This window comes from Xyrauchen texanus, chromosome 26, assembly GCF_025860055.1.
Source record: "Xyrauchen texanus isolate HMW12.3.18 chromosome 26, RBS_HiC_50CHRs, whole genome shotgun sequence".
Classification (NCBI taxonomy): domain Eukaryota; kingdom Metazoa; phylum Chordata; class Actinopteri; order Cypriniformes; family Catostomidae; genus Xyrauchen; species Xyrauchen texanus.
Window position 1 is genome coordinate 7,064,845 of NC_068301.1, and position 15,615 is coordinate 7,080,459.

A 15,615-nucleotide genomic window follows, 5' to 3' on the forward strand; every position below is an offset into this window, starting at 1 on the left:
AATGTACGCACACCACATCACTTGGTGTCTGTCAGTGGTACCCAGCCTTGACTTCTGAGGCTGCTCAAATTTCTGCCATGCCACGGAGTGCAACTCACATATTTGCTATTAATTTCGACCCAAATCCTTATCAAAGGACATGCATTATTTACTCTAGCCATGTTCATTATTTAAGAAGGAAAAACCATGGTAACTTTTGTGTGCCACCTGAACCGTATCAACGTGCCTAGCCGTAGCGTCACGGCACTTCTCGTCCGGTGTGCGACCGCTTAAACACTCAAATTAAAATATGGCACCATTAGACACATTGTGTCAGATCTGACGTCAGTTGTTAATGGTTCTTTTGTGTCTCGTGACCAAATGTCATTGGCAGCCCCAGTCCTTAATCACTTTTTTTTTATTGATGGGGGGGGGCAGAAAAGCAGAACTATTCCTTTAAAGCTCTCTATAACCTGTTAGAAGTCTTTAACCTTCTAGTAGCCAGTATCTTTAGTTCATTGTGTTCAACATTGTTTTGATAGAAGCAACTGTGAGCTCTTTGGCATGAGTATGAGAATGATGTTTTCAAACACTATGACACAGTGATCTATTGACTACTTGAAGTGGATGTGCAAACAGTACATTCAAGAGTGAAAGACAGGACCAGTCATAGAATTAGTTGCCATGCCATCCAGGGACAATCGAAAAGGATAAGGAAAGAGAACATGGATCACTTAAAAACTAGTATTACCCCTTAACGGTTCCTTAAGAAGGAGGTGCAGATTTGATCTTTACTTCCTTTAACAAAGACTGCTTTTAATATTAATGCTAATGTTAGGCTGCAAAATGGAGACAATGATCCTAAATCAAGCTAACAAAACTCTAGCCAAACCCAGATGACCCTCGGCAGCTCTTTACCTGTGTATTGTGCTTTTTTTAGTGGGCCAGAAAATTAGGGAGCAAGGAAAGGTTGCAACAGGTGCCCACTGTTTTTAGGAAAGCGACCAACCATGCCATGCAGATTATACAGTAACAAAATCCACACATTCCAATAAGTAAAACATCAGCATATGACTTTAGTAATACCAGTTAAAATACATTTTTCGAAAATGTAAATTTTTATTTTGTACCCCTACTGGTATTTTTAGTTTTGTTGTGCATTTTCTTTTCTTCTGAACGCACGTTAAACTGGCGATATATATTATTTTGTTATATTATTTACAGAACTTATTTGGTACATTTCAGAAACAAAGAAACAAAATTAAGAAAATAATGCATAATCAAAATGACATCAAATATAAAAATACATTTTTGCTGTACGTAAAAAACATTGCATATACCACAAGACAGTTCCCCTTCATCACAGTTAACGTTAACGCACACAACCAACGAAAGCTTTTGAAGATAAAAATAGCAATACACCAAAATTGCGAAATCAAAGTTGACAGATCAGAAACCATAAGCAACATTTTACAGTATATGCATTGCATTTTAAAATACCGAAAGCAAATATATTTAGACCTTTCAGGAGACATAAAATTAAATGTTCGTATGTTGATTAAAACTGTTCGCTCTATATGCTTTTCAACCAGGATTAAAATATAACAATACCTCAAAAGTGAAGTATGGTTTTGTTTTATAGCTAATAGCTAGTAGCCTGTCCGAAGTAATACAAATTTGTGGTGGTACATTATCAATCATCCAAAATTTGAAGGAGATATATGAGCTACGAATGTCTGCTTCTCCAAATGGAATATCTTTGATGGATCATTCGCAAAACCATGAGATTCGGTAAATTAGCCATGTCTAGAGAAAAATTTCACTAGGCGGGGTAGTTTTCGAAATGTGTGTTTGTTTGCCCAAGCCATATGCCAGGCTGCTGTGCTGTTATAGGCGATCATGGCTGGGCAGGGCGGTGGCAGTGCAAATCGCAGGCACGGCCTACATCTTTAGACCAACATAGGCGGAGACATAAAACTTTCCCCACGAGCCATGTTAGTGCCAGATGGTCCGTGGCTAGCTTCGATATCGTTTTGGTCGGCAGGTTCATACGGTGGAAGCATCTCGTCAGTCGCCACGTCGTTTTCGGGATGGTGTACTGAGCTGTCCCAGACACTGGCCGTGCCGCCATTAGCGGTGTTGTCGTCATCTAGATCCTGAAACAGAAACAAACGAACGCATTGTTATGAAGTTGTCGTTTTGTAAACAATTTAACACCTTTATCTATACTGGGAGTGTTGAAGCTACATGTCATTTCAGAATGTTAAATAACATGGATAAGTCTGTTAATGCTTGAAGTAAAGGATTATTAACTGGTCATTATCGGAAAATTAACCCAGACAAGGCAGTGTATCACCCTGAAAGTTTATTTCGCGATAATGATCATCTGATTGTAGATTATCCTGCTTATAACACGGCTTATAAAATATTGATTTCAGTTGAAATTATGTTATTATTTGAGAACAAATAGAGACCCCAAAGTCTCCAGAAACTGCTGAATTCATCCTTTGGTTCCTGTCAGGTGTTATTATTGCGAAAATGGCAGTCTGACTGTTCATTATCTTGCTTATTACAATTAATATTGTGTAGGTCCCCCTTATGCCACCAAAACAGCGCCAACCCTCATCTAAGAATAGCATTCTAATATGCTATTCTTCTTACCACAATTGTACAGAGGGGTTATCTGAGTTACCGTAGACTTTGTCAGTTTGAACCAGTCTGGCCATTCTCTGTTGACCTCTCTCATCAACAAGGCATTTCCATCCACAGAACTGCCGCTCACTGGATGATTTTTGCTTTTTGCACCATTCTAAGTAAATTCTAGAGACTGTTGTGCATGAAAATCCCAGGAGATCAGCAGTTACAGAAATACTCAAACCAGTCCGTCTGACACCAACAATCATCCACGCGATTATCTAATCAGCCAATCGTGTGGCAGCAGTGCAATGGGCAGGTCATGCAGTGATTACGGGTCAGGAGCTTCAGTTAATGTTGACATCATCCATCAAAATGGGGAAAAATGTGATCTCAGTGATGTGGACCGTGTCATCTTTGTTGGTGCCAGAAAATGTAAATAAATTCTCCTACATTTATTCAACAGGTAACATTTTTTAAAGCTGAAGTGTGCAATTTCAGAGCAACTAGCGTCACCAGGCAAAATTACAAAAATAATTATTGTTTTATGAGTAGTTTTGTGAAGACACCCTCCCATCTTCCATTGGTTGGACAAACAAGTAGCCATTGCTTAAATGTACTGCATTGTTTGAGCCAACGTTGCTGTATCGGGCTGGATGAAATGGTCAAACAAACAGAGCAATGTTTTTAATTAGTAATTAACTGAAAAATGGCTTACTTACATTTGTCTCGGCATATTAAGGTATGAGTATTTATCATTAAAAATACACCTCAGATTTAAATAACAAGCCAGAGACTAGAAACAACATGAGCTAGCTTTTTGATTTAAATGTACAGAACAAATGGAAAATGGAAAAAAGTAAATCACAAATAATGTTTGTAAATAACTCATTTTATTTCAGATGGCTGGTAAAATAAAGCAACATGAGTAGCAATGCAACAGATCCAAAAACGAAAAAGAAACGGGTCGTCCTTCAACTGAAGGCACAACAGGAACTTCCAATGTAGACAGCAGTACACACATCTAGTATAGATGTGGCCTAACACATGCTGCATGTACTCGCATTCACAGTTCCTTACAATCACTGAGATGGTACTAATGCCCATTTAATAGTTCCTTAATAGGTCATTAAGCATCAGTATAATAGCTTCAGAACAGAAGCACTCGCTACAAAATAAATGCACATTCTTTTTCTTAGAGTTCATTGATATTGAATGAAGATTCAGTAGCTAAAACAGTTTGATAGAATACTTCACCTCCTGACTCAGAGTGTTTGATGATCTAATTAGTCTAATTATGCAAGATGAATGTTCTTTTTGTTCCACCGTTATGAGGTGATGCCAGTTGCACCCTAACATTTAACCTTTTGAAATGTCTGGAAAAAGAAAGGACACTTTGTTTGCACTTTGTACCATGGAGTGGTGGTGGTGTAGTGGGCTAAAGCACATAACTGTTAATCAGAAGGTCACTGGTTCGATCCCCACGGCCACCACCATTGTGTCCTTGAGCAAGACACTTAACTCCAGGTTGCTCTGGGGGGATTGTCCCTGTAATAAGTGCACTGTAAGTCGCTTTGGATAAAAGCGTCTACCAAATGCTTAAATGTATATGTTAATGTTTTGAAGGGCAAATTCAATTTCACAGCTCTAATAAAAGTTATTCCTCAGTGAAAACCAACTTTATTTTATTTTTCCCATTCAGTTTCTCTATAGGTCTTTATAAAACATCTTCAAAAAGACTTCTAAGCCTTGAACCAAACTAAACAGCTTTTAGATGACTCACAATATTACTAAATTTGATTTGAAGTATTTGAAAATTGCTTAAGGCAAAAGTACAAGACTGTGTACTTAAGTTCAATAAAAAACTACTGACTTTAAGTCTTTGATTAATGGCTCTCAGTAACGTTTGACTTCATCTTGGACTTGGACATTGACACCTATAGCAGCATCACAAAATCAATAGTTTTCAGTTTCAGATGGCATAGTAGAAATGTAGTATTCACAGTCAGCCATGATTACTTTAATCAATGAGTGAAAGTGTCCAATAACAGGACGGTTACTGAGATTAAGTGAGTAGTATTTGGCTGGTCATGTGATACTAACATGGCCGCCCCCATGTGTGGATTCTCTCCATTTAGAATAAAACAGCTTTTATAAGGTTACTGATATGACTGGCGTCTGCATTTTAATGTTAGTGCTAATGATTTCCTACATATATTGAACAATTACAATTCAAGTCTTTAGGAGTTAAACCTTTTTAATTACCTATAAGTATTAAATACAATGTTTGATGTTTAGCAACATTTTCAAATATATACACACATTTACTGTATGTTGTTTGATATTGTAGGGAGACCAGTGGTCAGCAGTTTTGCCATGCTTCCTGCTTCCATGGTTACAGCAACTTCTCTGATTGGTGGATCACCCTTCAGGATTATGGGTAGTTCAACATAGTCTCAAGACAACTCATAATAATTCATACGAGATGACAAATTTGTAAGATATCGTATAACACTTACGAAAAGGTAAGTTTTTTTGATCAACCAATTAACAAACAGAATTCATACAATACAGGCATTTGTTTTAAGAAATAAAGCGTCAGTGACTAAATTTGGTTACCAATCTGATTGCATATTTATTTAGGCTATGCAATACAAATGACTGATGTATGTCAATTACCTGTAAACACTTCCCTCATCTCCGATGTTTTCTATCTTCTTACAGTTCCAGAAAGTTCCAAAAGTTATTCTCTTATTAGGATTAGGTTTTGTGCAAGGGTGTAGACTATTTTAAAGCTTGAGTTAGGTGTTAAACTTAAGAAAAATCTGTTTATTTTTCTCTATGGGAGTAAGTCATACATTTTTGTATGAGCCAACTTGTACAATTTCTTAAAATTGTGCCATCTCATACTATATAGTTCATCACTGTGCATCTGCCAATCAAACACAGTTTTTTTAATGAAAATGAAATAACACTGATTTTGTCTTCTAAAGATGCTTATTCTATCCCATAACAATCTCTGACCTCATGGGTAAGTCTTTTAAAAAAGGTTCCCCTTCTGTCATTCACTCGACATTGTGTCGAATGAAGTGACACAAGGGGTCTTCCTGGGATGCCAAACGTACCTCTGAACCTGAGAAAAGGCCAATGTCAAGTTGGCAGACAGAATTTGCATGCCCCGCCCCGGACATATGGGTAAGGGAAGCGGGGCAGAAAGTGCCAGTCAGAATTTTTCTTCGGATCCGAACGGTTGTGCAACAGCAAGCTGAGTTCACCACTGTTTCACTCACCTCTACTGGCGATAAGCACTGCTGTTGTATCAACGGCGCATTTCCTGCTGGTGTTCTCTCCCTCTGCACGAAGTGCAGTCTACACCCCTGGGCGCTTCGACAGCGCTTTCATTGCCTGAAAGAGTGTTTCTCCTCCTAAAAAGAGTTTATTTCCTCTAAAAGAGTTTGAGTTCCCACTCATAAAACCTACGCCCCCCGTCTCCGGGACCCCTTCCAGGACCAGGAAAGCTCTGAAGTCGTTCTCACGGCACCTCGGCCCCAAAAGGCGTATCAGTAAAAGGTCCTCCCCTTCGGCCTGTCCCTGTCCCCTCGCGTCTTCGCGAAGATCGCAGAGGCAGCTCTTGCCCCGCTAAGGGAAGTGGGCATCCGTATACTCAACTACCTCGATGACTGGCTCATCCTGGCTCACTCTCGAGAGTTATTGTGTGCTCACAAGGACCAGGTGCTCAGGCACCTCAGCTGTCTAGGGCTTCAGGTCAACTGGGAGAAGAGCAAGCTCGTCCCGGTTCAGAGCATCTCAATTACAGCACGTCTCACCAATGAGCGCACTCAGTCAGTGCTCAGGTGCCTCGCTCTCTTTGAGCCCGGCACAGCGGTTCCTCTAAAACAATTCCAGAGGCTCCTGGGGCATATAGCATCCTCAGCTGCGCCGCTCGGGTTGATGCATATGAGAACACTTCAGCACTGGCTACAGGTTTAGATGTTCTGAGCAGCTCTTTGTCTGCTTCGGCGGACAGTGGAAAAGGAACTCAGTCTCCAAACAGAGGTTAGCTCACTGGGTCGTTGATGCTATTTCTTTAGCCTATCACACCCAGGCCATGCCCACCCCCTTGCGGGTTCGAGCACACTCTACGAGAAGTGTGGCATTCTCGTGGGCACTGGCCCATGGCACCTCCTTAGCAGACATCTGCAGAGCAGCGGGCTGGGCAACACCCAATACCTTTGCCAGATTTTACAATCTCAGGGTTGAGTCGGTCTTGTCCCGTGTTTTGTCAGGTCCGAGCCGGTAGAACTCGGTAACGCGGCACAACAGACCAGGTGTTCCACTTGCACTTCACCAAGTTGATCCAGTGCGCCTTCTATCCCAGGTTAGCCACTAAGTGTCGCTCCCTGGATGTTCTCCTCCCTAGCATTCTGGCCTGTGAATTCAGCGGAGCAATTCGTGTCCAGACCCACTACGAGTCACAGCTGCTCTGTACTGGGGTCGGGCTCCACGGGCTTAGTTCCCTTTCCAGGCAAACTCCCCGTGATGTATTCCCCGCAGTATGGTCCCCCTGTCGGTAGACCCGCGTTTCCCTTGGGCAGCCCCGCTGCCCCGGTCGCCATGCTTGTAGAGTCCCCCCTCATTAGGCTGGACCTACCACCATGCCATTTCCCACGTACGGCTTCACAACCCTCGTGGTGTATTTGCCACATGTTACCTCGCCCTAGACTGGGCAGGATGTGGCCTCCGCAGGGTCTTTTCCCCCTGAAAGAATAGGACCGGAAAAGACCACCTTACCTGACGCATTTCATAGCGTTAAGATAGCCCCAGCCGCTTCACGTCCTATGTGAGAGACATAGTGAGAGAGAAGGCCGCGGCTGCCGGGCTTGCTCCCATTCTAGTCATGTAGCACCTGTTCCCCCCCTCAGGTGTTCGGGGAACCTAAGGTCTGTATGTGACATCTCTTTGGGTTGGGGAGGGCTACGTGCAGCTGACACAGGTGCCTCTAGCACGCAGTAGCCTGCTTGTACCTGTCTCGACAGTTCACGTAACACGGTCAGGTCAGTGCGTGGCGTTTTTATATGGGACCCCTTGTGTCACTTCATTCGACACAACGTTAAGTGAGTGACAGAAGGGGAACGTCATGGTTACTGTTGTAACCTCCATTCCCCGAGGGAAGGAACGAGACGTTGTGTCCCTCCTGCCACAGCACTAGACCTACCACTGTAAACGGCCATACCTTATTTTCTCAGTGAATTTCTCTTACTCCTTAGTGCAAAATTCTGACTGGCACTTGCCCTCCCGCTTCCCTTTATACCCGTATGTCCGGGGCGGGCATGCAAATTCTGTCTGCCAACTTGACATTGGCCTTTTCTCAGGTTCAGAGGAACGTTTGGCGTCCCAGGAAGACCCCTCGTGTCACTTCAATCGACACAACGTCTCGTTCCTTCCCTCGGGGAACGGAGGTTACAACAGTAACCATGACGTTTTACATTATCGCTAAAAATCAATTTCTGAATGTAGAGAACAAAATGGGATGTTTACTTACCATTGTGCTTTATAAAGAAGAGCGCATATTGAATGCCCAAACAGAGTTCCCTAAGGGCGATATCATAAAGGTATATGTCTCTGTTTATCCTTCAAACACAGACCTGCTGTAGTAATTGGCTTTACGGTTATCATGGTTGATGAAATAACAGCTCATCATATTAATCCACACAAAGGACCCTTTGGCAGTGTTAGCACAAGCCACACATTGCTGTGAGTCAGTAGCTTTCGCCATTTGTATGAGTGTGACATTATTGTCAGGAAACTGTGTTGAAAATAGTACTTAAATTGCTGTTTGAAGTGGTAATATAGCCTTGCAAAGTCATTCAAATGCATTGAAAGGAGAAACGAGACACCTTGTCTGAATGATGGATATTCATGGAATAAGATTAAAAGCTCTTCAAAGCAATGTATATTTAGTGTAGTACTTCAAATTTAAAGAGATGTGATGGGAAATCTTACTGTGACAGGCTCTGCAGAGTTGGTTTCATAGTAGTTAACCTCATAGTTGCTGAGCGGCGCGGTTTCCGTGATGGTTGTGGCCTTGTCCTGTGGTTTATTAAGCTGTAGAGACACAAACACATGGGATGGTGAGTTAAACACACCCAAGAACCAATTTTGCAGCTTTATCAGTGAGTTTAATGCACAGTTCAACCAAAAATGAAAATTCTGTCATCATTTATTCAAACACGCATGATGAACACAAAAGGTTCCTTGAAAAACAAGGTTGTCCGAGGTGATACAATTTTGAAATCTTTTTTAAAAACTAGTTTAAAGCATGTCAGATTTTTAGAAAAGTAATTTTTGTGTCCAAATTGGTTTCATACATTTTCAACCAAAAAAACTAATTTAATGACTTCAAAAATGTCATGTGGTGTCACCATCTACATTCATGTATATGAAAAAAAAAAATCAAAACATCTGATTTGTATTTATTTTTACTTTTTATTTAATTCGCACTAAGTCTTAAGGTCTAAGGGGATCCTCTCTGGGTTTTTGATTCTTCTTTTTTTTCTTCGAAAAGGCGGAAATTTAATTGTTTATGAAAATTTGTTTTGTTTACTGTTTCCGGATGGATACAGCACATTTTTAAAGGGGAAAAAATGGCAACTCACTGACTGAAAAGGTTCATCATAGTTTAAGTGTATTCAAGTCGTTTTAAAATAACTTAATAGGTCCAGACCGAAAAAATTAGTGTCATATCTTTGACAAAAAAGGGGATGTTAGGTTAAATGTTATGGACTGATAGCCTTATTTACCATTCACTTTCACTGCATGTTTTTCATACAATGAAAGTGAATGGTGACTGAAACATTCTGCCTAACATCTTCCTTTATGTTCCACGAAAGAGAGTCATTGCATGGTAAAGTTATCCTTAATGTAATTAAGTTAACTGAACAAGTGCGTTTGTGCACAAACTCATACACACACACTTGTGCACCAACACACACACACACACACACACACACACACTTGTGCACCAACACACATAATTAGCTCCAACCACACATTCTACATTCAGCTTCGATCAATACACATTACCCCCATGTTAAACCTTTCCCTCCTTACCGTAGCCCGAGGGGAATATTAGGAATTCTCATTCTCTTCGCTCTGCTAGTTTTTACATATTTGGCAATACAAATACGTATTTCAAATGCAGCCCAACACCAACAGAGCAAACAAAAAATAATTGTTAACAGCTGAAAAATCGTAATTACCCCTTTTTTTCAGCAATATTATTTTTTCCGTCCTAATACTAATTTAGTTCTTCAAAGGCTTTAAAATATCTATTTTATGCATAAGTGTTTTTTCTAAGCTCTTTTATTAATTGCCATGAGTAGCCTGGAGAATTGTACATAATTTCAATCCTCTAAAATAAAGAACCTCAATACATCAAGTTGAAAGAGAATGTCAGATATGTGAGTGTTTGAGAGGTGGCTGATGGGTAAATTATCCGCTTACCATTTCTGTCGAGCTGCCAGACTTCATCGGGGGAGGCGGCTTGTGTTTGGGGGGGCCTCTGGATAAGAAACAGAGGGAGATGTTTAGCTCTAAATGTGCTGCGCCTGCATACCATACCGTGAATGTAAAAATTAAGATGCATTGAGAATGAAAAAGACTAAAATAGCTTGGATTTTCAAGCCAGGAAGGAAAGAATTGGATGTTGAACAAGAATGTGTGATTGTGTGTGCTTTCACACTTACTCTCCGTTTTCGACACTCTGACGTCGTTTGTGGAACATGGCCACACCGGCACCGATTAAACACAAAATGATTATAGCAGCAATTAATCCTCCAATAATTGGCCCAGCCAAGACGTGTTTTGGTACAGGTTGATCTAAAGAAACAAAGAGCAGACATAAATAGTTTTAATAGCTATTACATACTGTATATGTATTTGTGTTCATTTTCAAACACAAAGACACAAGACATAATCAATATTTGTGTACTCGTGTACATGAATTATACTGTACAGAGGAATTTCAACACATTCACTAACCTCACCTTAGCTCCAAGTTCAGCTATGCAACAACGAGTGGTTTGTAAGTTACTCAAAAAAGTATCCCACTACAAATGATCAATTACTTCTATATATTCAAATCAGATTACTTTACTGATTACTTAATCAAAAAAGTAAACATTACTAATTACTTCATTTTTAAATTACTTTCCAAATCAATTCACAGAAATTGTTTTGTGTTTTCGCTCAACGAATTCAAAATAATGTCTATATTTCCTCCAACACTAACAGACATTCATATGAACAAATAAATTCATATTTTAAATGTATTATACATAAAAATACATCTTTTTAAATGTGTAACCCAAGTATGTACTTAAAAAAGTTTTACCTTAATTGAAAGTTATTATAATCTGATTACATTAGTTTAAAATGTAAAGCGTTACACAAATGTTTGACTTTAAAAGTAATTTGATTACCAGTCCAGTTAGTAATTACTTTGTAATCAGATTACACCAAACACTGGTAACAAATGACAAAATATTATAGCAGATGACCAGATATCAAATGCATATTGGATTTAGAACCAGAGTGGCCCAATTGAATGCAAAAACATAAATTTATATTAGAGCTGTCAAAATGAATGCGGTAACACATGCGATTAATTAAAAAAGTTTAACGCATTTATTTTTCTTAATCGTCATGAATACATTTACCATTAATAAAGCATACACCAGCAAAGACACTAGTAGTACAAGGGCGGAAACTTAGTGTAACCGGCCCTGCTCACACCGCTCCGAACGGGACTCAAACCGGCATCTCCGGCATGGGAGGCGGGTGCGCTAACAAGGAGGCCAAAGGCTACAGCATCTAGCATCAGTCGCTAGTACACCTCTTGATGTCAGGAGAGTGAGGTTTATACACATTGCACAGCTATCTATCAGCTGGCCACCGTTACACTCACCCCCCTAAACATCACTCACATCCGGGTCATGGCACCATTGTGGCGCTCCTGTTCTACCCGCTCTGTACAGGACTCAAACCGGCATCTCCGGCATGGGAGGCGGGTGCGCTAACAAGGAGGCTAAAGGCTACAGCATCTAGCATCAGTCGCTAGTGCACCTCTTGATGTCAGGAGAGTGAGGTTTATACACATTGCACAGCTATCTATCAGCTGGCCACCATTACACTTGCAATGTGTCGATGTGTCTGCCCGTGAAAGGACATCTTAATGATATGTGTATGTACAAAACAAGCCCAGATGGGACTTGTGACAGAAAGCAAGCAGTTTGCGGTCTTTATAATGTCCAATTTAATTACCACAGAAGCAGTCAAGTCTTAACTCTCAGGAAAATGCAGAATAAGATGTTGTCTGTAAAGCTTTTCATGTGGAGTTTAAAGTGGTGCTTGACGCAAAGTATAGGTCCCTGCAGAACAATAATGTGTGTTTTCCAATCTGTGGGCATTTTCAAACTGTAATGGGTGTTTCTACACTATCCAATGAAAGTAGGGAATCTCAATGTAGTAATAAGTGGGCGTTTCCAATCCTGGATGGGCATTTCTAAACTATCCAATGAAAGTAGGGAATCTCAATGAGAGAAAATGCCCACTGATTGGGAAAATCCCATTTTTGTTCTGCAGAGACATAAATCTCCTTGACACTGGCACTGACACCCTCACGCGAATCATGAATGCGGCTTTTCAATTGCTGTAGTAAAGCGGATAGCCACAGTCAGACGGATGATTAATATTGTGGTGGATGAGAGTTTATGAGATTTAATGCCCGTTGCTATAAATATGCAACCTATGGAGGGGCTAGTTCTTTCAATTAGTCAAACTCCCACATAGATTTTGGGAAGCGCTTAATTTTACTTGAATTGGCGCTATTTTAGTGCATTTCTATCTTTATACTGTGGAAGGCTTTGTTTGGAAAATTTTAATAAAGCATTATATTGTTACATTTTGTTTTGCTTTCTTTCCTAAAAAGGAAATAAATGCATTTTGACAAGAAAAAGCACATGGACTTAAATTTCAGCACTTTAACTATGAGAAATTATGCTTTTAACCGCAATTAAAAAATGTAATCGACTGACAGCACTCATTTTTATATATTTTTCTGTTTCCATGCTTGCAAAAGATCCAATCTGTGCCAGATATCAGTGGGGGAAAAATTGGAACTGGTTGACAGTGTAGATGCAGCAAATAGTCATTGGATTAGTTGTGTAAGTACTGTACATTATAGTTGTTTCTCAGTTTCACTATTTGACACCGTTGTGATGTCCACTATTAGCGCTCCACTCCACTAATCTGATTCAAGAACTAATATCCCACAGCTTCTTATCTTTCCCTTTGCAGTCAGGCATTTAATGCCAAAGTGATAAGGTTCTTTATAGTGTGGCTCATTTTGATGAGGTATTCACAGGCAAAGCTTGCTAGGACTTGCTGCTGGGTTGGGTGTGCTAAAATTAGTAAGCCCCTTTGCTCTCAGAGCCACTGATGATGGGGGTGAGAGAGATGGGGGGAAACAGAAAGAGAGACGGGATTGCCAGCACTGAAAATTCCCAATACTTTCATTGTCATGCCAATAAAACACTCTTGAAATATGTTATGAGGCTGCCAAAGAGGGAAATATGCTGTATATAGACTACATGAGAGAGCAAACAATAATGAAAAAAAGGATTCCTCATGTGTGTTCTGAGGAAATTACACAGTGCAGTTCCGGTGCTGCCCAGTAGGAGCAGCAGTTGCCATTTTGAAGATTCCTAATTCCGTTTGATCTGCACACACACAATGGTGATCTTTCTGTGAATTTAAGCTTTATTTGCGAAGGATCAGATTAACCATCTTTCCAGTTGATGTAAAGACTCAAATGTGCTCAAAACACACTGACACATCGTGGTAGGACTACAACATATGGTCTCAAATACATTTATAATATATATAAAAACAAATTGTGATTCTTGGGCAGTGAGCCACAGTAATGCATTACAAATGGTCTAACATAATATTGGACACCCCACACCCATCTTTCAACAACAGCACTGAGGTGGTGAGAACAGATGTAGAGAAGAAGGAACATTAAAAAAGGGTGCCTTTATTTGATAAAAGCTGATAACCACACAACATGGATTGTCTTGCTGCGTCACATTTGTTTTTCCTGCAGTAGATATTAAACAAGAGAATTTGTTATCATCGATGTTGTCTACAGCGAGCAAGGGAAAGAGAGAAATAAAGGAATAAATGAAAAAGAGAGAGAGTTTTTCCTAATGCGTTTGCAAATATCAGTGGTGTTTATCGCATAGATCGGAAACTTAATCTAAACAAATAGCCGTTGCATTTCCTACAATCCCCAAAATACATTTGTTAGCGAGAACACATTGTTCTTCAAACCATCTGCATACATTTCAAATTAGCAACTATTTCTTCGCAAAATTCCTCAGATTGTGGGTAGTCACCAACCATTAGCAATACATTTACTTGGCTCTTTTTAATTTCCTTTGAAACTGGTGATTTTAAGTCATTGCTCGTGCTGCTGTGTATGTTTCTTTTGTTTGGGCTTCAGAAATCCTTGAGTACAGTATATAATCTATATTACAATTGTATTAGAATGAAGACTCTAGGGGAATATACCAGGAAATTTATGTCAAAATCTCTGATTTTGAGTCGCAGCTCATGCTGCTGTGATTGTTTGTTTGAGTAGTGTCTCTCAACATACGACTTGCAATTAAATGAGAAACGCTGAGTGTGGGGGAGGAACTTTGAAAAATCCTTGAATGTTTAATCAGTATTGTGCAACAGTCTGGTTCTGAAACTAAAAATCCCATTCATTTTCTCCATAGGGGAATTCATTTTTAACTATAACTTATAAACCTTTAAAGACAGGCCTACTGTGATCTCTATGTTTGTAAATTAATGGCATATGCTTCTGTTTCAGAAATCAGTCTGCAACTTAATTACTTAAAAAATTGTGTTTAATGCCAAGCAAAATTTCTGGTGAAGAACTACACTACCCATGATCTTGACAAGAAATAAATCCCCCAAATCAGAGAATCATGGCCAACAAAGCATGCCAAACAGGCTCTGCAGAGACCACCCACCCGCAGGACATACTATTGGGGCTTTTCCACTGCTACGGTACAACTCGACTCAACTCGACTCAGCTCACTTTTTGGGGGTTTTCCACTGTGGATAGTGCCTGGTACCTGATACTTTTTTAGTACCACCTTGGTCGAGGTTCCAAGAGAGCTGAGCCGATATTAAATGTGACGTAAAAATCCTGCAGATCACTGATTGGTCAGGGAGAATCGTCACTATCAGCATCACTGGATTTCCTTCAACCCGCTAGTTTTAAAGTTAGTAACAGCGATAGCAGCATCATTTGTTCACGTGATTTTCGAATTGTGAAAAAAGAAATGGCTGTGCGCAAAACCAAGCCGTGGTCAATAAACGAGGTGCAGATGGTCCACTCGTTAGTGATGAGCAAAACTAAAAAGTCTTTGAGGAAGTGTCTCAGCATGGCTACCACCGGACCTATCAACAGTGTAGGGAAAAGTAAAAAAAAGGCTGGTACAGCTAATGCTCATGCACGTTCTCGAGTTGATTGACAGGCGATCACTTTATCTAAAAGCTGGTTGGCTCTTTGACCTGTAAGGCAGTACTTCCTTTTCTACAACCGTTGGGCTCATTCATTTTAATAGAAATAGTCAATCTCTGCTAAATAGTCTCTCCCTTAAAAAAGTAGAGAGTTAATGACATATTTGCCAGTAACTAGCCACAAATTCGCCACTGATTATTTTCAAATGAAAATTAGTCTTGCTTGAGCATTAAGTGTCATTACAAGTTCTGGCTTTCGTGCGTGGGTGTGTTTTAAAAATGTCAGTTGGTATTACAATTTAGCTGCAACATAATATATGATGCCCAAAGGCATAGGGTGTCTTATTCATTGTGAAACTGTGTTATCTTAATGGCAAGAATCACACTGGCCTAGACTTTAAATGCACG

At 40.0% G+C, this 15,615-nt stretch overlaps 1 protein-coding gene across 1 annotated transcript in view; it reads right to left on the reverse strand.

Moving 5' to 3' along the window:
* Positions 1–1,928: 1,928 nt before the first annotated feature.
* The window catches only part of LOC127619846 (nectin-2-like), a 183,794-nt gene continuing 170,107 nt past the window's right edge, over positions 1,929–15,615 (reverse strand). Inside the window, exons 7-10 of the mRNA XM_052092862.1 lie at positions 10,359–10,491; positions 10,117–10,174; positions 8,617–8,718; positions 1,929–2,135 (exon numbers count right to left, since the gene is read on the reverse strand). Of these exons, the coding sequence (XP_051948822.1) occupies positions 1,929–2,135; positions 8,617–8,718; positions 10,117–10,174; positions 10,359–10,491 (500 nt within the window). The remainder of the gene's footprint in view (positions 2,136–8,616; positions 8,719–10,116; positions 10,175–10,358; positions 10,492–15,615) is intronic.